The 23,790-nt window shown below is 46.9% G+C and overlaps 2 protein-coding genes across 6 annotated transcripts in view; both read left to right on the top strand.

The window, feature by feature from the left end:
- The window catches only part of magi3a (membrane associated guanylate kinase, WW and PDZ domain containing 3a), a 104,898-nt gene extending 89,402 nt beyond the window's left edge, over positions 1-15,496 (top strand). Inside the window, exons 10-22 of one of the 4 annotated variants that reach the window (XM_076740547.1) lie at positions 1,086-1,721; positions 3,872-3,903; positions 4,633-4,900; positions 5,242-5,336; positions 5,665-5,857; positions 6,913-7,119; positions 8,036-8,221; positions 8,429-8,522; positions 9,643-9,718; positions 9,920-10,057; positions 11,023-11,161; positions 11,454-11,546; positions 12,407-12,544. In XM_076740547.1, coding sequence (XP_076596662.1) covers positions 1,086-1,721; positions 3,872-3,903; positions 4,633-4,900; positions 5,242-5,336; positions 5,665-5,857; positions 6,913-7,119; positions 8,036-8,221; positions 8,429-8,522; positions 9,643-9,718; positions 9,920-10,057; positions 11,023-11,161; positions 11,454-11,506 — 2,117 coding nt within the window. In that variant the 3' untranslated portion in view covers positions 11,507-11,546; positions 12,407-12,544. Of the gene's footprint in view, positions 1-1,085; positions 1,722-3,871; positions 3,904-4,632; positions 4,901-5,241; positions 5,337-5,664; positions 5,858-6,912; positions 7,120-8,035; positions 8,222-8,428; positions 8,523-9,642; positions 9,719-9,919; positions 10,058-11,022; positions 11,162-11,453 lie in introns of all 4 variants that reach the window. The other 3 variants (XM_076740548.1, XM_076740545.1, XM_076740546.1) reach the window with 3 other exon arrangements.
- A 1,071-nt stretch (positions 15,497-16,567) lies between these two features.
- rsbn1 (round spermatid basic protein 1) lies at positions 16,568-23,698 on the top strand. 2 transcript variants are annotated; one of them, XM_076741430.1, is made up of 7 exons: positions 16,568-17,186; positions 17,596-18,263; positions 19,864-20,001; positions 20,493-20,635; positions 20,742-20,909; positions 20,993-21,101; positions 21,183-23,698. In XM_076741430.1, exons 1-7 carry the CDS (start codon positions 16,598-16,600, stop codon positions 21,717-21,719), a joined length of 2,352 nt encoding a protein of 783 aa, XP_076597545.1. In that variant the 5' UTR covers positions 16,568-16,597; the 3' UTR covers positions 21,720-23,698. The 2 variants fall into 2 exon arrangements, with proteins under 2 accessions (XP_076597545.1, XP_076597546.1); XM_076741431.1 differs by having other exon boundaries at positions 16,579-17,190; positions 17,603-18,263.
- The last annotated feature ends 92 nt before the right edge of the window (positions 23,699-23,790 follow it).

The raw sequence follows: 23,790 nt of genomic DNA on the forward strand, positions 1-23,790 counted from the left end.
GCGGATGACAGCCTGCTTATCTGAGGAATGGACATATGACATGTCTGCTACAGACTAGCGTTACTGTGGTACTGCCCGCATGTTAGTGGTTTTTATTGTATATAAAAATACTGTGATCACATGCATGGTGATTGCTGTCATTTGAATGGCTGTTAGTGAAGTGCTTCAAGGTTCACGTTACAGTAATATTGATTTCATTGAGTGCTCTTGCAGCTACGCCCGTTCTGCCAATGAGAATCAACATGAAAGTGGAACAGAGAGTAATTATTTTCAATGTTTCATTACCCTTGAGAAGGAGGGTAATTGATTAAGCCAAAAAATGAATGTAATTAATTTCATTGGGTTATAATAGCGAGCAGTGAACTGCAACAACTTCATGGAGCTTTCTTTTAGATTTAAGACTTTCCGAGTGCTGTAGGCCTGCCGCATTCATTTATTCCAAGGTTAGAATGATTTAAGTTTGTGAGACTCTTGTTCACTTAGAAGAGTACTTATATTATTATATGGATGCGTAGTTGTTGGATAAGTCATCAGCGGTATGTGTAGTGGGTATGAACAAGCTCCACGTTAGGATATGGAGCTCATTTCAAGAGTGAAACCTTAGCTGTGTTTGCGAGGGAAGGGTATTGATTGTGTAGGTGGGCTGAATCCTCCACTGGGCTTTTAGCCAGCTCGCCAGTCAGCAATTCAGCCGGCCATCCGGGCCCGTAGCTCAGCCAGGCCAGGGGTGATGAGAGGCTCCTCTCTCACAGAGAGATGAAAGGAGGAAGAAGGGAACAGCATGTCAGTGATCTTGTTCTATTTTATGCTCTTGCTCGCTCTCTCCATCTCCATTAATGTATCTGAATTTTCTAAAGAGTTAGAAGAGCAGAAGGAGAGGCAGATACAGATTCTACTTATACAATCCAGCTCGATAATTAGCGTTTCATTTATTGTGCTAACTCCATCGGGGAAGTTAATTGCTCTGATGGATGTCTCTTTTATTGCGTTTCCTTAAATGCCTTTGTGTGGTGATGTAGTCATGACAGTCCCCACTGTCAAATTTAGACATTTCACAGATGTGTAAAAGCTCTTGGTTGTCTTAGGTGACGTGATCGTGGACATCAACGGGACATGTGTGCTGGGGAAGACTCACGCTGACGTGGTGCAGATGTTCCAGTCCATCCCGATCAACCAGTATGTGGACATGGTCCTGTGCCGAGGCTACCCCCTGCCTGAGGACTCCAGCAGCGGCGAGGATGCCTCAGGAGGCCTCAGCGCCTCCAAGGACACTTCCCCTTCCCCCTCGACCTCCACGCCACAGGACCCTCACTACACAGTCCCAGATGGAGGAACCCTCCCCAGGCAGACTGCTGCAGTGCCACCCATGACCAACGGAGGACGCCACCACCACCACCATCCTCATCCTCACCAGCATCACCACCACCTTCCTCACGTCCCCAACCAAGAAGGCCCTGACCCCACGCTGTTGCAGCCAGAGCTGGTGAGCGTGCCCCTGGTGAAAGGCCCCGGAGGGTTCGGCTTCGCCATCGCAGACTGCCCCCTGGGCCAGAAGGTGAAGATGATCCTGGACGCCCAGTGGTGCCGCGGCTTGCTGAAGGGCGACGTTATCAAGGAGATCAACAGGCAGAACGTCCAGACGCTGAGCCACTCCCAGGTAGTGGACATCCTCAAAGACCTGCCGGTGGGCAGCGAGGTCAACGTGCTGGTGCTCAGAGGAGGTGAGTTGGCAGGAATGAGAGCTGCTGGAAGTGTACACAGCAGCGGCAGGTAAGCCTGCAACATTGAACTAATCCTTAGAAGTATGTCACAGCTGGCGGGGTTACAGTGCTGATGCTGTGACATCTCTGTTGTTAAACCGCTGCTGTCTATATTAATCTACTCAGGTTACTGTTCAGACAACAAACAGGTGTTAGAGCCCAGAGATAGTCTCGTGGTTTAGTCCCACGCTTCTGAAATCATTTTAATCCCCGCACAGCTTTGTGTTGGCTGTAGTCTGTCTGTCTCTCTCTCTCTCACTTTCCATTTTTTCACAATAAAAAGCAATGAGTGAAACAACAGAGGTGAGAAGCCCACCCGCTTGCATTGGAAATTAATTTCTGGAGGGATAAAGCAACATTGTTAGAGCAGCGCTGACAAAGGTCTGCTTAGCTGAGGCGGGATTCAACGCAACACGTGCACTGTTTTAATTCATAAACAACAGGAAGGGCTGTGCTGTTCTGTAGGTTTTGCATGGACACACAGATTCTCCCAATGTTAAATAAAGCAATTTCACGCTCCGGTCCACACCGACTCTGCATCATCCACCGTGCACCTTCCCAAACAGGGAGGAAGTCATTCTTAGTCACATGGTGAGCTGTGCTGGGAAGGCGAAGAGAGATGGCAGTTTCAGTGATTCACTTGCTGCTTAGAGAGAAAGAGAGAAGGAAGGGAGGAGAGGCAGAGCATGGTGGGTAATCATCGCCCTTCTTCTTACTCCAGGCTTTCACTGACTTGAAGGGCTTGTTCCTTTTTGCCTGTACTGCAGTGCAGTAGCCTAGATTCGAGAGACCAGTGTTGCACCCACATATCAGATGTGCTCAGCTGGGCTCTGCTTGGAGCTCCAGGGGCTTGTCCTGTGTGTGTGTGTGTGCGTGTGTGTGTGTGTGTGTGTGTGTGTGTGTGTGTGTGTGTGTGTGCGCTGCTGTTATTAACGTTTTGCCCATTTGTGCCAGCCTTATATGCATTTCTTGATGTTACGTGTGTTTCTGACATACTCTCAGGGACAAATGTCAGACTGAAGACCGGTTAATTGGGGACAAAAGCAGTTCATCCAATTGGAAAACAGATGATTTTTGGGCGGTCAATATAAGGGTGAGGTTAAGGTTAGGGTTAGGATTAGGGGTTCGGGGTTAGGGTTAGGGTTAAGGGGCCAGGGTTAGGATTTGGGGGTTAGGCTACGTCTCCAGGAAATGGATATTAGTCTATGTAATGTCCGCAAACGTGACCAAAGTCAACATAAATGTGAGTGTGTGTGTTACAGCTCAGTAGGGAGCAGAAGATCACAGCTTTCCAGGACTAAAATGAGCAGTGCTGCAGGGCATCCCCCAGGTCGCCCGTAGACCAGGATTAAGCCGGGCTTTACTCCAGCCAGGGGCTAGGACTGCCTTCCGATGACAGCAACAGAGAGAAACGATACAGGAAATTATTTGGCCCTGATCCCCGCTCTGGATTTATATCTGGAAATGAGACGTATTCCACCCCTCCCTGTGGAATATGTAGTGCACTCAACGCCTGAGATATGAAAGGACCCGTGAGATACTGTCAGAACTTGCGCGTTTGTAATATTTGAAGGAATTAATCAGACTTGTTACAAAGGAATTTCTTCTAAGCCTGCACCAGTAAACATTCATTGATTTCATTTATTTAATTCTGTCGTTGTCGTTCACAAACTGGTTGTGAAAAGCTGCAGACAGATGAGAGCGTTTACACTGTTCTGGTTTGTTTGCCACACCAAACAGCTGGCAGGTTTAACCCAGAGAGGAGCATGTTTCCCATGGCTGAGAGTCACCTCTGTGTTTCCCCTCCTCGCATGCAAACTGTTTTTGCTGCTGGACTGTGCTGCCCCCTACTGGCCGAAAGTGGGGCGAGGTCTTATGAAACAGTCACAAAAACCCCCCTGGGCTGTAAGTTCACTAAGTGTATGCAGAGTTTGTCCTCATAAGATGTGGGAGAGGATGTGCAGCGAAGCTCACGGGTCAGTGGAGGAAAGAAAGATACACAGTACACCTCATCCTCTAAACCTTTCAGCCACGCGTGTGAATATTTCCTGTTGTTTTCTTAAGGAAGTGACTTTAGAATTTAATATCCACGTCTGCCTCTCTGCTTACAGGTCAGACGTCTCCTGTGAAATCACTGAAGCCAGTAAGTTGAAGCAGATCTCTGCAATGTTTTCTTTCCCCATTTTGTCAAATGAACCAAAGCATGTAGTGAATTATTAAGCAAAAAAAAGGTTTTAACTTTAAATGTCTTGCTTACCCGCAAGCACCACTCAGTGTGTGTGCGTGTGTGTAGTTTGTGTACTGTGGAAGCTGTTGTTGGCTACATTATTCAGTGAGCCCACATTAGCCAGGCTGTTATTTCTGGAGCTGCATGTGGGTAAATATGCTGGCTCCTGGCAAACAGCAACTTAACATCCCCCTGCGTATGGGTGTTTAAGATGATAGGCCATGTTCAACAGCTTGTTCCTGTGCCGCTCCTCCATGCTGCACTCCGAAAATAGAGAGGAGCTGAGGCAGCAACAGGCTTACTCACCCCGGTTTATTGGTTCAACACAGAATTACAATGCGTGGTTGCACTATTTTTAAAAATGAAGGCTAGTGCGGTACTTTGAGATTGTCAGTGTGGAGGGTAAGCTCGTCTTAAATCAAGTTTCCTGCCGTAGCTTCATTTTGACCTTAGATAGAAATTACTAGCATGAAATCATAGAATATATCCGAGCATGCACATTAAGCAATATTATACAGGCAAGGGAGAATATTTACAGTGTTCTTAAAAGGAAGTGATTGTTTTGTGGATTTTCTGCATTAGTTCATCGACCCAAAGTCGAAGTTTCTCTTCATCACCACATCACATCTTGTTTCTGTGTTGCAGTGCACAGCTCCCATGTCCCAAGCCATATCCCAGCCTGCTCCTCAGCAGGCGCCCCACCCTGTAACCCAGCAGCTGCCCCATCCGTGCCCCCAGCCCGTCGCACAGCCACAGTGGCAGGAGGTGATCGGCAGCGCAGACATCCTCAGTCAGCCCGGCGAGGTGCCCCCCAACCCGCTCCCTTTCCATGCCAACACCCTGCGGTCCTCATCGCCCAAACCGGACGCGTCTGAGCTCTACCTCAAGTCCAGGGCCATTTTGGAAAGCAAGCGTGAGTGTACACGATGTGGTGTGTGAGTGGCTCAGGAGAGGAAAGGGCTGCCTTCACCCTGATCTTCGACACGCAGGCGTGCATGTGACGAGACTTGTATTAATCATTTAATCACTTTACTGCTGAATTTAACTCAATTTATATTATTTCACATAGGAATGCTAAAGACGTAGCATTATAAAATATCTTTAACTGATGAAACTTGCCTCTACTGCAGGCCTAGAACCACTGCGTTACACACACCTGCACGCTCAACAGTGCACAACACACAGACAGCATAATTCATGTGTTTTGTCTTTCATGGCTGTTTTGAAGAAAAAAAAAATCTCTCCTCTCTGCAGCTCCTAATACGAAGGACCTGGATGTGTACATCAAAAGGAACCAGGAGTCAGGCTTTGGCTTCAGAGTCCTCGGAGGAGAGGGGCCGGATCAGCCGGTAGGCAGCAGCCCAGCACAGTCCAGCCGTTTACAAGCAGACTTGGCGTGCTGCTCGAATCCCAAAGTCAGACACCAAGCAGATCGATATTTGAGCTGCTTTCAGTCACTTAAATAGCCTGAATGTGTACTATTGCTGTAGGACAATGGTGAAATAGGCTGAAAAGAGAGCGCATATCTTTCACTTAGGAAGCAAGGTATCAAATGCTCAAAGCGACCGGGAGGATTTCCACTGATTATTTACCATAAGGCTGGCTAATCCTCCTGCTCGCTCTGACTCACATCAGCGTGTGCCAAGCTGTTTCCATGATATCCTCTCGCTTCCACAGGTGTACATCGGTGCCATCGTACCACTGGGTGCAGCAGAGAAGGACGGGCGGCTGCGGGCGGGGGATGAGCTGCTTTGTATAGACGGCGTGCCAGTCAAGGGCAAATCCCACAAACAAGTGCTGGAGCTGATGACCAACGCCGCCCGCAACGGCCAAGTCATGCTCACGGTCCGCAGGAAGCTGCCCGTCTCAGGTGGGCCCCGCTTCTGAATAATCAGCTCGACGTTTCTCTGAGAGCACTTGAAGCTTTTCAGCGCTGCTTCTTGTTTAGATCAGTATGCTGGAGGAGGACCTCTGAGCAAAAGCTTTGATCTGGGATTTTTTTCTCTAATCCTTTAAATTTGTTCTGGATGACTTCCTCGCGGATAAATCTGAATAAATGAAGTTCGCCCGAAATTGACTTTTAGGGTGCAGACATTTTCCTGAAGAGAAAAATAAAGTTTTGAGAGTTCTTTATTTATTTTGAATCTCAGGAATGTGGATAAAAAAAAAAAAATTCACCCGTCAAAACAGGGCAGAGATAAAAATGGCTCGCAGTCGAAGTGTGTTTGCTCGGTGTTCAGCTGTCGAGACTGATTGGAGTTTTGTGTGAAGGCCAGTGAAGATTAGATCAGATGGTAGAATGGATTTGCATCTCAAAGAAAGGGGGAAAAAACATGCTGACTTTTCTTTTTCACCAGCACACCCCCCCCCCCGCTGCATTCAGCCTTGTTTACCCCCACAAATAACCGCTCCACGAATAGTACAAGCACTTTTTGAAATTACTTTGGATTTGATGTATTGCAACAACGGCTTTGATCACCTTGCAGAAATTAAGCATCAATCATGTAAGGGTTTACGCTTTCAAAGCAGGGCTTTAGAAAGAGATTCCCTGATGCCGGCTGACAAAACAGGGACTCAGCAAAACAAACATGCAGTGAAGAGAGATTGAGGTAGATCAGCCTCAGTCGTATGAATAACAAATTGTAAAGGGCTTTCATCAAGTGTGGAGTTGACAGGCTTTTATTTCTCATGTGCAGAGAAATAAAAGCCGCTGTGTTCTTGATTATTCATCGAAGGATCACAAGGAAGCAAACTGGGAATGTTTTCATGAATAAATGTTCACCGATTAAAATGTATGTCAGCTAAATCGGAGTGACCCCCGCTGCAAATATACGCTTGTGTTGTCATTAGCAAACTGATGCAGTAACAGTTCGGGAGGCGCGACTGTAACATTCCCTCGTGTTTCTCTCCGACGTTGTTTTTCAGATGGCGACGGCGAGGACGAGGGCAGTCAGCACGTCGCGTCCGCCCTGGTCAACAGCTCTCCCAAGGTGCCTCGTGTGGAGCTTCCGAACGCCGTCCAGCCCGCGCAGTCCGCTCGGCCGGAGTGCTTCGACGTCACTCTGCAGCGCAAAGACAACGAGGGCTTCGGCTTCGTTATCCTGACGTCAAAGACCAAGCCCCCGCCTGGAGGTCAGAAATGAAGACAAAACACATCCCACATGCAGCCGTGCAATAACAATCCAATAATATTCTGTTTATTGGTTTTCAGCCATCCAAGCTGGGTGACTGTAATGGATGGAAGGGACTATTTGATGAATAATTGAATGAATTTTCTCCAGACGTTCATGTTCCTCAGAGGATGAATCCCCTGACTTTTCATATGATGCCACCAGCAGCTCAAAGTGTTGATGCACCCTGTGGAACATTCGCACATCTGCTGGATGGATTGGCACAAAGTTTTATACAGACCTGCATGACTTTTAGACGATATTCTGGAGCTGAACAATATTATTAGAATACAGTCAAGTGCAATATCCAAATCACAGAAGTTTACATTTTTTGATGAAAGTGAAGTGTCTTTGCTTTACGACCAAAAACCTCATTTGGGTTTATTGCTAATTACCACATTAGCATGCTAATACGCTAAAATAAGGGGGTGAATGTGTTAAAAACTACACCTGCTGAACGTCGTTATGTAAACACTGTCAATGTGAGCATGTTAGCACGCTGATATTAGCATTTAGCTCAAAGCACTGCTGTGCCACACACACACACACACACACACGCACACACACAGCTGCTGGCTATTGTCTCTCTGTCTTGTTTTTCACCATTTCGACTGTTTTTTTTCTTTTTTTCAAATATAAGAACAGTGTAAGATTTGTAAATATGTGTACTGTAGATCCTGTACGCCTTCATTTATGATGAATTGATGTTTTTATATCAGGAGACATATATTGATTCGGTTCCCAGTAACAGCTCTGCTTACAAAGCCACAAGCTAAGGTCACTGTGCAGCGTCTTTGTCCCTGACTGACTCAAAGAAAGACTGCTTAACTCTGTTATTTGAAACGGAAAAAAACAACTCTTGTGTTTCTCTGTTTCAGTGATACCTCACAAGATTGGTCGTATTATTGAGGGCAGCCCCACAGACCGTATAGGTCAGATGAAGGTGGGAGACCGTATCTCTGCTGTCAACGGCCTGTCCATCATGGAGCTGTCCCACAACGACATCGTCCAGCTCATCAAGGATGCAGGCACCTCTGTCACCCTCACTGTCGTGCCTGAAGACGGTAGGTTGACACACAGAGGACGCCTCAGGCCTGTGAAGCTGATTTCCATAGACAATATCAAGAGCATTTCCTGGGAATAAGATAATGAGAATGCATGAAAATGTGGTCAAAAGGAGATTTTGAGATTGTTCTGTAGCATCTAGGAGCAGATCACAAGATCTGTGCATCGTACTAAATGGGTGAGTTGTGTGAATTGTGATCTTACAGACAGCGCTCCTCCATCTGGAACAAATTCAGCCAAGCAGAGCCCTTCAGCGCAGCACAGAGCTATGGGCCAACAACCTCCCAGCTATCCAGACAGGTACACGGATATACACACACACTGCCATGCAAGCACAAGCATCCACACAAGTTTCCCAGCATCCCTCTGAGACACCGAGTCCACAGGAGACAGTCTAATACAGCTTCTGCCGCTTGAACCATAAATTAGCCCCAATCCTCTCAAAGCAGGCTCTGGTTTGTGCTGCGATGTGGCCCATTACCATCTCCTGTGGCCCGCACTCTCCTTGTTATCCAGGAAGACAGAAAATCCCCCCACGGTCACTGTTTAGATGGCGAAGCAAAGAAAAAGAGACCGATTAAAAGGGAGCCTCGCTTGCTCTTTGATCTTTCTTTTGAAACAAGATTACCTGTGTCAGACTTTTTAATCCATTGCTGCAGCAGCAGTGCTCCGCCATCATTTCTCGCTGGCTCCGTTTCGCTGCCTATCAGCGTGCGTTCCCCCTCTCCTCATTTAGCCCTCTGTCCATTCCTTGGCAGCATCCTCCCTCCTCTGCATCTAATCTCCGACACATGCCTAAGGTCAGCCCCGGCTCAAGCTGAGGCTGTCAGCTTGGCTGCACGAAGTGTGTAAACTCGTCTCCATGCCAGAGCTGCTAAGAAGGCCTAGACTCTTCAGATAGTGTCGGCACAGCTAAGTTCCCACAAAGGCATTGTAATGAGCTCTGCCAAGCATTAAAGTATGCCCCCGTTATCCGCCACTGAACTGTAAAAGCAACTTGGCTCTTTGAAGGATTTACATTGCTCTCTGCACGTTGTATAATGAAAGCAACAGAAAGAGGCTCGTGCTGCTGGAGTGAAGGCGTGGCAGCGTGTGGATCACGCTGGACACAGCAGAACGGGAGGAGAATGAGACTTATTCTCCACTCTCTTCACAATATAGAGCATCTATACTTTTCATGTGCCTCAGCTCACATACAGGCATTCCTGCTGACATGAGGTGTACGAGCTGGTGGGAGAAAATACAAAGCACCTCTGACAACACTGAGCGCATGCATTTGCACTTTTATGTCTATTTCATATGCTGTTTCTGTGCTGACACTCACTTCTTATCTCAAAGTGTCATATTGTAGTAAAAAAGCCATTAATACCTGCAGTGTGTCGGCCTTGTTGTGATGTGTCTGTGGTCTTTTCTGGGGTAGGAACGGTGACAGTGAGATCAGGAACTCTTTGCTACCAAAAGAGATGGGAACACTCAGCATGTCAGGCTCTAAGCAGGTAAGACCTCAGCCAAAATTCTGAAGTGATCCTCAGTGTACGGTATGTGATGCTCGTAATTTACTCATTCTGCTCTGGTGTCAGTTGATCTTAATACATATCAAACACACAGCAGTGATGGTCCAGGTTTGACTGCAGACTGGAAACTTTATGTCTGTCGAGGCGGACTCAGAAGCTCTGACTCTTGTCTGTGAACTGCAGGGCTGCTTTGTGGTGGAGCTGGAGCGCAGCCAGCGGGGCTTCGGCTTCAGTCTGAGAGGAGGGAAAGAGTATAACATGGGCCTGTTTATCCTGCGGCTGGCTGAGGACGGACCTGCTCTGAGAGACGGCAGGATACATGTGAGGTTTTTTTCTTGCCTGTCTGACTGGCTGAAGCTTTGCATGATTGCACTCTAAATTAAACTGAAGGGTCTCTCAGGGGTTTCCAAAGTCTGACACTGTGGGCCACCCCTCAAACTTAAAAACAATGCAATAATCTGTCACTTCTATCAATATTTTTTGTTTTGCTTGTTGCTCCTGTCCAACTTGTTTGAAACGTGTTGCTGCATCAGATTCAGAATAATCAGATATTTACAAAAATCAATGAAGTTGATGAGGTCAGACATTAAATATATTGAATATTGAATATGTTAAACAGGATTAGCAAATTATCACATCCTGTTTTATTTATGTTTTACACAGCACCCAAACTTTTTTTGGATTCAGGGTTGTACTTGAGGGATAATTAGTTTGGGAGCCACAGTTCCCATAATTTGGGGGCTTTGGGAATATAAACAGAAAGCGTAGCTTAGCAAAGCTAATTAGCCATTAGCAGTACCTGTTTGCAGTGTACTCATGGATGTTCAAACAGCTAACAATAGATTAGTTTTATTAGGAGTTAGGCGGTGCAGCTTCTTGCTGTGATTTCTAAGTGGATTTATGGACGTGGTGAACATCAGATAGTGATATTGTTTGGAAGTGTAGCTTATTTTTGAGCCAAATCGCAGCATTCAGCCCCAAAAGGTTTTAAGGTATCTTAAATGCCTCCGTGAGCTGTTTGTCGCAACCTGTGCTGCAGCTCCAACTGCTGACCCTGCTGGCAATCGGGCCAAATTGGGGATGCAAACGACAAACACTAACTGTTAGGAGCACACCGGCATGCTCCTGCCCCTTTCACCTCATGCTGGGGTCTTACCTGATGTCTTTCCCACCTCCAACTCGCCTCACACTTTGAAAACCTCTGTAACTGCACTTGAGTGTGGTTTAGTACATTCTAAAGCCCTCCTGCTTGTGATGTGTGCTAATGGATTATATCTGCACCACAGGTTGGAGATCAGATAGTGGAGATCAACGGGGAGGCCACCCAGGGCATCACACACACTCGGGCAATCGAGCTGATCCAAGCAGGAGGCAGCAAAGTTCATCTGCTGCTTCGGCCCGGCCAGGGCTTGGTCCCTGATCACAGTGAGTGACCGCTGAGAGCCGCGTGCATGCACACACATTGTTGCCGCTGCATAAAGATCTACGCAGTAGCATATTAACCATACAGATGTAGGAGCTGTTGTATGGATATGCTTGATAGCAGGGTGCTGACTTTCTTTATTCTCATGCATGTGTTGCGAGCTTCTCTCTTGACTTTTCTCTCCTCTCATTCTGTCTCGCTACTTCTGTCTCTACTCTTGTGCTTTTTATCTGCTCTGGTTTTCTGCACCGGCACGGCTGTCTATTTCTACCTATTTATCTTTTCCTCCTATAGGTCTGAACTCTTCTTCCACCCTGTGCTTCTACATGAAACCAGAGCATCACTAAAGGCCTCACTGCTTTTCTTGGTCTGTCCCTAATAACCTTGGTAAACCTTGTACTCCTCCTACTTTTGCCTCTGACGTCTCCTTTCAAAGTAATTCATCTCCCAGATTTAAGTGTCGTCCTCTGTCCCTCTCCTTCATCCCCATGATCAATCTGAAATAGATCAGTTATCTCAGTTATCTGTGACTGGGTAGACGCTCAGTGTATTGTAAGTGGAGCTGCTCTTCCCCTGGAGGGCTGATCCAAAGCAGTGAGTCCTAGAAGAACTAACAGACCTGCAGGAGCGCTGGGAGGCTCCAGAGCCCCGCAAGTTATTTTCTAAGGATATTACAAAACCTGGGATGCCACTGAACACACACCTCATCCTGAGCGCAAATGAAGAGGCAGACCTGGAGAAAAGTCTGTGAAAGGATCGGTGTGCATTCACTGGCATCAACCTCTCGATCCAAAGATTCACGTTAGAATGAATTTCTATGAGTTGTTGCTCCTAGAAATCCAAAATCTCATTTCAGCATCACTCTTCTTTTTCTCTCTCTGGTTTTCTGCTGCATATATCTGCTCTCAGTCACAGCTGTGCAGTCCTTATCAGCTTGGGGGGGTGGGGTGGGGGGCTGAAATGCCAGTGCTGGGTGAATGCCAGCTCCCTTTCCATTGATAGCTGTATCGTTGACCGATACGTACCTACAACAGTGCAAATATTTAGAGGGTTATTACAGAAAGTGAGCAAGTGAGAACATAATTTTTTCAAAACATGAGAATATTCTGCTTCTTTTGCATGATATGTTTAATTATTCGGAACGTTTTGCATGTGAGAAATATCCCACGTAAGGGATATTTTAGCTTAGAGCACGAAGATTTTGCTCTGCTAGAAGCTTTTCTTACTCTCCGCTGCTTGTTTCTTAGGTTCAAAGGACAAAGTAACCATTCCAACCTCAAGCTTTCCCAGACTTTCTGCATCTGACGGGCAGTCATCTCCAGCCTCTCCATCCTCTGTCTCCCTCTCTACCTCGGAACTGTCCCCATCGTCACCCAAAACAGCCGGCCCTGATGTGCTCTCCGCGGGGGATCCCAGGGCATCTGGGTCCCCCGGCACTGGGCAGGAGCACGGTTGGCAGGCTAACAGATCGCGAGGACAGCAGCTCTCTCACCAAAACCATAAGCGTGCCACCAGCCCCAGCACCCAGACCAGAAAAACAAGCAGGAGTGACTCCAAGCCCGCTAGTCCCAAGAGAGCCGAAGGCTGGGCAGATCATGTGGAGCGCTCTCCAAGCCCCAGAAAAACAGAGCGAGGCCACAGCGCATCCCTGGAGGATATGAGCAAAGAGAGAAAAGCCCAAGGGCAGAGGGACCACCGCTCCTCTAGCCCCAGGAAGAGCACCAAGAGGGAACATGACCCTGCTGTGCCTTTGAGGAGCATGGTGGAGCCCCAGAGCCCCAGGCGTCCGGCTGGCCAGCAGCCCAGCATTGTGCATGGAGAAGGGAAGGACAGGAGGCACAAGGAGGAGGATGCAGCCTACTGGCAGGAGAAGGGGGCTATGGAGACTGGAGACAAAAGCTGGGGGACTAGTGAGCGCTACAAGAAGAACAAAAGGGCTGAGCAAGAGGCAGCGGGACAAAAATCCCATTCCCAAATGCACAGGGAGAGGACAGGGTCGGATGCCGACTGCGGCACCCTGAGCCGGAGGACTGGAAGAGAGAAGGGAGACAAGGAGTATCGTGAAAGCAAGTACCACGGGCCAACCGAAGAAGCCAATAGAAAGGACCACAGTGGTTCCAGCAGCAGCATCCAGGACCCCAGCTGCAACGGGACCGCTACCCTTAAGAAAGCTCCCATCACCCCCGGTCCGTGGAAGGTTCCCAGCTCTGCCAAGATCCAGTCCCAGGTGGACACAACGTAGGCGGAGACCTGAAATCCTCCCCGGCCTCTCTGGGTAAGGGAAGAGAAAGCTGAGCCTCTGAAAGATGGACACTGAACATGGAAGGATTTTTTTTCTTTTTCTCTCCAACGAAGCAGATCACTGTGTTACCAGCAACATAGCTTCTCATTGCTCATGATTATTTTTTTTGTTTTTCACCCAGTTTGCCTCGGCCAGTTTGCACCACGCTGCTGATGGCCGATCTGACGTGCGTGTTCGTACCTACTCGAGTATTTGTACTGTGCGACGATGTGTGGACGTGTGCAACAGGTTGGTTCTGAGTGTGGTTTCTGGATGCGACGCTGAAGTCTATTTTGTGCCAATCAGGGACTCCGGTTCTAAAGAAGCTGCTCTGCATTGCACTCACTGTGAGACCGTCTGCGGGTACTGAGATGAACTGCTCTCCCCGTCTGCTCACCATGAAGGATCCTTTTTCTTTTTTTTGAAGGTTTAAGACGCATTCATGCAATCACTCGGCTTTTCCTCCAGTTGCTGTCGCTGATGGATGTACTGAAAAATTGAGGCTTCTCCTAAAATCAGCAGCAAAGAGTGACAGAGTGTCTTCTCAGTCGTTTACCGTCCTGTTTTTGTTTCTGTTTTTGTTTTTTGAGAGCCCGACCAGGGATGTGAACTGTATGTGTGACTGCATTCATACACATGAGGAGACTCTGAAAGACTACCCTGGAGCTTTATATGCACCAATCAGCAGACCAGACACTTGTGGTTATAGTTCTAATGTTTGTCACGTGTGTTAATAATAAAGCATAATGTAATTTATTGAAATTCTATGTAAGCAGAACAGTTAGTGCGCATATCCATTTTGAGTCATTTCACTTTTGATGTGAGCTTAATGCTAGAAATAGAATGTGTAGATAAGCATCGCCACCCGGAATACTAACACCATGTAAACGGCAATCTATACGTTCTTTTTCTACGTTTTCATGGTCTGTAAACGTCACGCGAGCCTGATTCATAATGTTGTCCACTGTTAGCAGCTCTGTATCGTAGGTCCTCTGGCTTTGTGTGTATGTATACAAGCGGACTGGTCGGCCTGTGTATTTTAGATATCGCTGTAGCATCGACTATACTTAATCCAAAACATGTATTATTTAACAAAGTGATGACTCTTATATTGACGCATAATTTAGGTGAGTTGAATTAACAGAGCTTGATTGTAAGAAGTGAGACCTCTGCCTTCAACTTTAAGAGACATTTGTGTTTTTATCATAAATGTAGGCACAAAAACATCGTTTACCCTCATTCTAACCTCCAAATCTATTTTTTTTTTTGGTTTAGTGTGTGACCCTTTATGTGAGAAATAAATATTATGCACATTTTTGCTTCATTGTTAATCACTACCAACATTGTGGCTGTCATGTTTGTCTTCGAAATAAAGCCAGACTCCCGAAGAATGCAGTTCATGTTCCGCAGAAGGAGTCACGGCAGTATGGTCGCACACGGTGCATAATGTGAAAATGGCTTCTTTGGGAGTCCTATTTGAAATCACTCTAACAGGGATTTAAGTCCCACATATATATTTTTTTAATTTATTGGGATCAGCTGTGCCCTGCTCTGAAGACAAAATTTCGTGTTGTTTCAGTGTTGCTACTGTGGAGTACAGAGACATCTAGTGGTTCATAAACTGCAGTTCACAGACTCGTCATTGCTTGAACCGTGCCCTCGTCAGCCTGTTTAAGGATGTACAGAAGTAACACCCGCATCTATCGGTCTGTGAGACCACTTACTAATTTATTGTCCACTTTATTGTTGATATGATGGGCTACTGTATTATTTACTCCTCATGCCATTACCATGTATGATACTGTGGCCTTGCATTGCTCCAACATATGAAAGAAGTCTTTACGTTTTGACATCATGGTAGTTGTAAATGTTTATAAATTGTACAGCACCTGTATAAAAATTTGCCTTCATGCAGAAAAAAAAAATCCTCTGTAAATCGTTTCATTATTTTTTTAAGGGAGGTGAGAGGAAATGATATAAAATGGGTGAAAAGAAATAATCTGGTCATGGCATTCTGTTCATGCACTGATAAATAAAGGTTTACTGAATAATTCGACTGAGGTGTTTTGATTTTTTGTGCATTTAAAGAAGCTGAAGTATATCCTATTGATCCTGTACGTGCCTTGCCTGTTACAACATTCACAGATTCCTCTCCATGTGCAGTTTATATTGGTGGGTGTGCAGCTGCTGCCTTCACTGCCAGCACAAATTCTCTTAAAGGATGAGTTCACAATGTCAGATAAGACTTTATCGATCCCACGCGGGGAAATTCACTTGTTACAGCAGCAGACAGAAAACAGAACAAGTAGAACCAACAGACAATAAAAGATATGATGTATGGCTGTGTATATTTAAGACGTAGGTTTGGCTTGCTGTGTTTGGGTTGTGTTCACACTTAAAAATGTGCATTCAGCTTTTATGATGAGGGATAAAATCCACAGTTCATATATTCTTTGAAGCTAATGAGGCTTCAGTGGTCTCGAGTAACAGTAACAATAAGCACAGATTTTGGACTAAAAAGACTGTAATTCACTTGATTGGTTTAACTGGGGCGGCTGAAGCCTCATATTAACTTCAGATCAACTCTGGGATATCCTATTTGTGCACAGAATGAGGGATTTTGTCCCCCATCACTTACGCTGAAAGTACGTTAGTCTTATCAACGAGGATAAGACAACAACAAAAAAGACTGAACAATAAGTGGAGCAAAAATATAAAATAAACAATATGTACAAAGAATGACGAGGCAATGAACCGTATATACAATGAAATGGACCTGACTGGAGTTTAAAGAAAGATTTTCATTAAAAAACCCTTTAACACACATCATCTCTCAGGTTAAATGAGAACGTGCTCCGCTCCACGCTGATGACGTTTCTCTGCTGCCTCTCGTGGCTGTGACTAAATTAACCATGACGTCAGCCGAGCAGGAGTGAGTGCGTGCGAAGCAGCACGCGTTCAGGACAGAACGAACTCCGACTCCCATGGAGCTTTGCAGCGCTGAGAAACTACATCCCCCACAGCTGCCTCCGTTACGCGTGCGCAACGGAGCCAAAACATTGAAAGGAACTACAAATCCACGCCGAGAGGACTACAATTTTCCTGACACCTGCGCAGAAGGAGTCTCGAGTCCTTTAAATGTACTGTACGTGCAAAGATGGCAGCTCAAGTGGACTTGCTCCGTGCGAAAGTAGAGGAAGAAAGGCTCAGGGAGAGTCTTGATAGATTCATTAAAGAGAGGAAGAAGAAGAAGAAGCGGGACTTGTCGCCGCCGGCCGTCAAACGGTGCGAGAAGGAAGCGAAGAAAGTGAAGCTCCATCACCACCAACACGCCGAGCACCGGACCCCGCAGCCGCATCAGCTGCAGCAGAACCCGAAAGCCCACAACTTCAGCGCAGGTAAACATGTCCTGCACAGCCACAAACACAGCCACCACCACCACCACCACCACCATCATAACCACAGCCTCACCAACGGCACCAAGAAGAGCCTGCAGCCGAGCCTGCAGCCGAGCCTGCCTCCTCCACCTCCTCCTCCTCCTCCGCGGAAGGTGCCGGAGCAGCTGCAGAGGAAGCGAGCGGTGCCTCCGGAGCCACCTGCGCTCTTCACTTTCACGCCTCTCAAAATGGTCAAGGCCAAGCCCCAGGATTTCAAGGAAAAGCGCAGGGAGAAGGAGCCCAAGCTGAAGCTGAAGAAGGAAAACGCCGAGGCTAATGTGAAGCACGCAGAAGTGAAGAAGAAGAAGGGTGAGTCGCCTGTTCGGAATTCAGTGGATTATCTGTAGATGTATGTTGTATGGGTGATGCCCAGGGACCAACACCAGTTTCTGACAAGTTGTAAGAGGTTTATAATTTCCACTCACCAGGAATTAATACTGTAAGAGGTGTAAAATAATTTTACCTGCCCTCTTACAGGTGAAGTGCACTGTTCAATAGTGCCATTATAAAGAACTGAATAGATACCTATGAATAAGTGGTCTGCATGACAATAGATGAGTTTGGCAGCTCCGGCACAGTAATGAGTGGGGGTAGCATGCCATTATGAATCATCCATTCTGATTTAATGGATTATGCATTGTTGAGAAAATAATGAGATGTAGTGTTCAAACCCTGCCTCCCTTCCCTCTCTGACTCTTACTTATTCCTGTATTTGTAGAGCCAAGGCCCCACAATGAGAACGTCAAGTCTCTGACACTGGAGGAATATCTCTTGAAGAAGAAAAAGAAGAAGAAGAAGCACCGCGAGGATGAGCACGGTGCCAAAAAGGTCCGGTACGTGCACAACAAAGCGGTTCAGACTGTATGTGCCGGGCTCGGAGCAGACCTCGCCCTGCCAGGCTGCCCTGATCCGTCTCCGCCTGGCACTGTGAAGCACGAAAGCAGTCGCCAGCCTGGCCGAGATGCTGTCGACAACCACCAACCCTACCTCCACGCGCTCAAACTGGGACACGTCCCCTTCCTGTCACACCAAGACCACTCTATCCGCAGCTCCTGCCTCCAGACAGGCACCTGCTACGGACGCTTCATGCATGAGGAACGGCAAGCCAACGGCGGGGGGTCAGTCCTGCACGCCTATGCCGATGAGCTGGCTTGTCTCAGCCCGGCTGAGATGGAGTGCTTTGCCCAGGAGTTCCTGGAGTTGGCCTTCGCGGAGAAGCCCAGAGGTGCGGCCTCCTACGCCTTGGCGGTGGTGCACAGTGCGGCCTCCTATCTGCCTGACTTCCTGGACTACTTTGCCTTCAACTTCCCCAACACACCGGTCAAAATGGAGATACTGGGCAAGAAAGACATTGAGACCACCACTATTGCCAACTTCCACTCTCAGGTATGTGAAAAAGTGAGAGGTCCCGGCTCTAACGAAGGTTTTGGTGATGCACTTTTGTCACAGTGAAGTTCACAGATCAGAGCTGCTGATGAGCTCAATCAGCCACGTTTCTGTTTTGAACTATTTTAAATTAGGGCTGCAACTGATAATTACTTCCATTATCAATTAAATTTGCCAATTATATTTTTTTTTATTATTTCGTCTTTATAATGTCAGAAAATAGTGGAAAGTTGACACATTCGTGCTTGTTTTGTCCAACCAACAGCCAGAAAGCAAAAATGGCCCAATTTACCATCAAAGAAGAAGAAAACCAGCAAATGTTCAGATTTGAGAAGCTTGAACCAAAGAAATTCAGGTGTTTATGCTTAAAAAGGTATTTCAATAGTCTAACCCATCAAATGTTCTGAGCAGTCCACTAAAAATGATGTTGTATTAAACTTTATTGAAGCATTTCGGGGTTGTATCCAGGCAGTTATGGTCAGACCTCATGTTGTAATGGGAGAAGCAAGGAGACACCTCTTAGAAGAGGAAAACTTCTAAGTTAGCAATTAGCAGTCAGCTGTGCCTTTAGAACATGACTGTGAGTCTCCAGCTGTAGAGTCTCAACACCCAGGCCATCCCACGCTCACGCCCGAGCTGTGGTACGTGTTTACCACCCAGCAGCTGGTTCAGTCCAAAGTACACAGTCTAAAAACCCGTGCTGGTGCCAAGCTGTCCCTGCCCTCAGAGCGGTCTAATGAAGTCGCTTTTTCCCCATGACGACGAAGGATTACACTACCTCTGAGCCTGGACGTCTGCATGTGTGATGCGAGCTCTGCAGAGGACACGGAGAGCTCGGCGGCTTTCTGTTTATTCTGGGAAAGTGAAACCAGTTTGATCATTTCACCGAAGCAGAGTCCAGAGAATGAGCTGATGCTCTGAGAGCAGAATGCATCCAAGCATTAATCTCATCTGTTAAAACAGAAATCTTCATATAAAACTCAAAACTCACGCTGGACACACTCTTAAGCATGTAAGAAGTCCATCAGCACGACTGATGGACTGATGGACACTGAACGTGTTTTTCAAAACATGAGCACACTTGCACTCTTGCACCTGCACTTCTCATAAACTGCATTTAAATTTAATGCATCTTTGTATATTTTTTGCTCTTTAAATCCAGCCTCGTGTAAATCCAAAAACAACAATAAAAAGATAAGAATAACATTCAAGAAAACAGACACATCAGAGTCAGCTGTTGGAATAGGAGATGAAAAAAAGTGGCTCGGTGCAGCGCTGAGGAACTTCTGGTTAAACATTAGCAGTTATATCTTGTATTTATATGTGCAACAGAGGCTGATGCAATCAGACATTTACATACTACCCACTGAATCTATGCAGGTTTTGCACATGCACTGTGTTCACACTGGACAAGTGACAAGAGAAAGCACCAAAAACAGTCAGAGTGCAATCCAAAAAAACTGATTATGTTGTTTTTAGTGTATACTAATTGGAAACACTGTGAACTCAGACGATTAGTAAATAGTATATACTGCAAACAGTTGATGTGTACAATCGAATGGGATGCGCTGAATGACTTCAGGTGTTTCTGCCGTCCAAGGTGAGCCGGACGTACTGCTCGGGAACGTACCGGTCGGGACCCATGAGGCAGATCAGCTTGGTGGGAGCCGTGGATGAGGAAGTCGGAGACTATTTCCCGGAGTTCCTTGACATGCTGGAGGAGTCACCCTTTCTCAAGGTCAGAGGAAGATTTATTTTTATCATATTTGTCAGTGAACTGAGGGCCACTTCGATGGGAAAAGATTGTCCCTCAGCTGACTCAACACGCCCCAGCAGTCGCAGCAGGAACTATGTGTTTTTGCTCTCGCTGGCGTTGTACGTCATAACCTGTGCAGCCTCCTCCAGACCTCAGCCAAGAATCACCTCCTATTCTAAATACAGTGCGTTTGTCTCAGGAAGCTCATGAAGAAGTACAGGCACCACACTCCATAATAACTCTCTCACATGGTGTATTTTGTCATTATCTGATGGCTTGTAATTAAGTTTTCATAAGTTGCATCACAAGCTTACTATCTCTGCCATTCTGCCAGAAGCTCGTGCCCACAGGTTTCAGCAGGATGCAGGACGTTTAATAGAAAGAATCAGGTTTAGTGGGACCCTGCTATACCGTAAAGCTAAAACTCACAGCTGTGTGTGTGAATGTCTGCGTTTGTGTGTGTGTCGGCACAGATGACCCTGCCGTGGGGGAGCCTCTCCAGCCTGAAGCTGGACTGTCGCTCTCAGAGTGACGATGGGCCCATCATGTGGGTGCGACCCGGAGAGCAAATGGTTCCCACCGCCGACACGCCCAAGTCGCCTTTCAAAAGACGCAGGTACGACCCCAGCTGCAGGGACCAGAGTTGGGATTGTGGGTTTGGGCTTGATTGTGAAGGCGCAGACTGAAAACGTGTCCTCTCGTCCTCGCGTCTCTTTGCTCAGGTCCATGAATGAGATCAAAAATCTGCACTACCTGCCGAGGGCCAGTGAACCCAGAGAGGTTCTGTTTGAGGACCGGACGAAGGCCCACGCTGACCACGTAGGCCAGAGTTTTGACTGGCAGAGCACTGCTGCTGTGGGGGTACTGAAGGCCGTGCACTTTGGAGAATGGTTAGTCAAAATCTTGATAAATACTCGAGGTGATCGCATGTGATGAGTGTTAACCTGTGTGAATATTTCCTAATCTCTTGCAGGAATAACCGACCTCGGATAACCAAAGATGTAGTGTGTTTCCAAGCTGGAGACTTCAATGAAGTTGTCCAGAGTCTGCAGCTGGATCTGTACGAGCCCCCGGTGTCTCAGGTGAGAACTGGACTTTTGATTATTGTACTACAGGGAGTTTTTATGGCTTTAAACACGAAACCACGGTGTATCTCCCTGCAGTGCGTCCAGTGGGTGGACGATGCCAAGCTCAACCAGCTGAGGAGGGAAGGCATCCGCTACGTCCGTGTGCAGCTGTGTGACGACGACATCTACTTCATCCCGAGGAACGTCATCCACCAGTTCAAGACGGTGTCGGCAGTGTGCAGCCTGGCCTGGCACATCCGCCTCAAACAGTACCATCCGGAGGAGACGGACAAGGAGGAGGAGCAGCGGCCGAACGACCACAGCCCCACCTCGGGTCGAGTCTCTTTTTCCTCCCCTGCCAGGCCTGACGCCACCGTAACCCCCTGTGCACGACCTCAGGGAGACAGCAGCCACGGTGGAGTGGCTAAAACTGAGGAACCAGAGTTCCAGAGGCCGGCAACACCTCCCAAGGAGCCTCAGCCGGCCCCTCCACAGCCCACCAAATCTGCCCACGTGCCCCCAGCCTACCAGGATCCCCACCTTTCCTTGGAAGCCGTCCACTCTGGATTCACACCTTCAAAAGAGCCCACCCTTCCGAAAGGTCTCGGCCACGCCGCCGAGTTCCCTAAATGACCTTTGTCCCCCGCTCGGCCTGCTGTGGAGGAGCGTTTTTGAAGGATTTGTCTAAAACTGACATCTGTGTCAATCAGGAAGCATTTCAACTTCAATTATTCTTCACTCCTTTTTTAATCTTTAGGTGTTAAAATGTTCTCCGATGTTTTTTTTTTTCAGCCAAAGTATACGATGTGACACATTTTGTTAGTTTTTTATTTGACAGCACCTAAACTGGAACTCTCTACTGTCTCATTCAAAGGTGTGAAACGTGTAAAGAAATTATTATTATTATTATTATTATTAGAAAAAATGTGTCTCTGCCAGCTGTAAGCCTGGAGAGGGTGTGTGTGTGTGTGTGTATGTGTGTGTGCGCGTGTGTGCGTGTCCCAGCTAATCTCCCACACTACTGGACTCATCAGGCTCCTTCTTTTTGTGCACGTTTCGGACTGTATGCTCAAGACCTCTCAAGTTTTCGCCAATTCACGATTTTTGGAAATTCTGTTTTCCTGACCGCTCTATTTCATACTGTGACCCCACTCACCGCTGACCCCTCGCTCCTCTTACTGGCCAGCAGGGGACGCAAGTGGTCAACAACTGCTTGAGTTTGGAATCTCAACATACGCAGCGTTAGCGTTTCGGAAGCTTCGTACTGCTCGTCTTCGTTCCTCTACTCTAATGCATCCACACTGGACTCTCAGTTTGCCCTGTATGATGGCGAAGTCATGACCCACCCTGCTCTGCCTCTGATTGGCTAGTGCTCATTGCCTTTGTTGGTTGGGTTGGTTAGATTTAGGTGTGAGGAGTGAGATTGGTTGGGGTTAGGGTAAGAATGTCAGGGTAAGCCGATCAGAGGGAGAGTGGAGCGCTCCACGCCTTTGCCATCCTAGGAAACAAAACATACCTGCCCCGCACTCCCTGTTCTCCACCCACAAACCCGCAGACGCACCTGGCGACCTGTGGACTCAGTCTCACAGATGGAGGACATCGTCAGCTGTCTGAGCTCGGCACATCGTGGACATCAAGCACATATTTCCTGGATGGGTCACAGCTAGTAAACATGGGACGATTAAAACGAGGAGGCTTTTGTTTTGGACATACGTTTTCCTTTGGTTTTGGACTGAGAGGCGTTTAATTATCTAAGTAAACGACAAGCACTTAAAAGATTTTTGTCAGCTTTATAAGTTGCAGTTTGCGCAATTCTTTATTTAAATGCTGTTTTATACAGTGCTGTCTTTCTTACTGTCGATACTGTTTTTGATATTTATTTTCTTAAGACTGAGCTTAACAAAGGAACGCAGGTTTCTAACCGGTGATGAATATATAAGATTATGATCTGACTGTCGGAGCCTCTGAACAATGAAGGACTAACAACTCTTTTCTTCAGGTGTGTCTTCAGAACTTGTGTAAATACTCTGCTGTCGTTGTAGCTGGGGAGACGTCAATGCTGCGCGTGCACTCGAGTCACCCTTCGTTTGAGTTAAATGTGGATTTCGCTGGTGATGTCACGGGCGTGATAAAGGCACCGCTGTAGAAGGTTTCTGTGGTCGTGTCCACTTTTCTGAGCGTAACTCTGTGGATGCCTGTTTTTTTTTTTTCTCATTGTCGTCTTCACACTGCAGTCTTCTGCAAAGGAAGTGATGGCGTGATACTGCCTTCGCTCTACCGCTGACTACGTCTTAGTGCCTTGTACTGTATTCATTAAGCCTCATGTAAGACTGTGAGGTTCATTTGTTTAGCAGCCATAGCAGATCATGTTTTGTCTTTTTAATTTATGAAAAAAATGTTGCTCACAGATCATTGCTCTTTTTGATTTCTACATTGTTGTGTCACCTGTAAGCAAACCAGTACTGCAGCATCGTGCTATTGGAGATTTTATACTAGATCCTATTCAGGAAGCAGGATGGTTGTTTTTGTTTGTCAGAAATATACCTGTCATAAGGTCTTGACTTATTAGCTCAATGTAGAAATAAACTGGCAGTGAGCGCACTGTCACTGCAGCCTTTTGTCATACTTGTGACGCGCTGTGTTTTAGAGCCAATGACGTTTGTACTTTTGAATATTTCTGTCAGTTTCCTGGATGATGAGTCAG

The sequence above is a fragment of the Chaetodon auriga genome, chromosome 10, assembly GCF_051107435.1.
Source record: "Chaetodon auriga isolate fChaAug3 chromosome 10, fChaAug3.hap1, whole genome shotgun sequence".
NCBI lineage: Eukaryota > Metazoa > Chordata > Actinopteri > Chaetodontiformes > Chaetodontidae > Chaetodon > Chaetodon auriga.

Coding starts and splice junctions, on each gene's coding strand:
- rsbn1 (XM_076741430.1), top strand. CDS start 16,598: ATGGCAGCTCAAGTGGACTTGCTCCGTGCGAAAGTAGAGGAAGAAAGG. Junction 20,910..20,992: donor GCCGTGCACTTTGGAGAATG/GTTAGTCAAAAT, acceptor AATCTCTTGCAG/GAATAACCGACCTCGGATAA. Junction 21,102..21,182: donor ACGAGCCCCCGGTGTCTCAG/GTGAGAACTGGA, acceptor ATCTCCCTGCAG/TGCGTCCAGTGGGTGGACGA.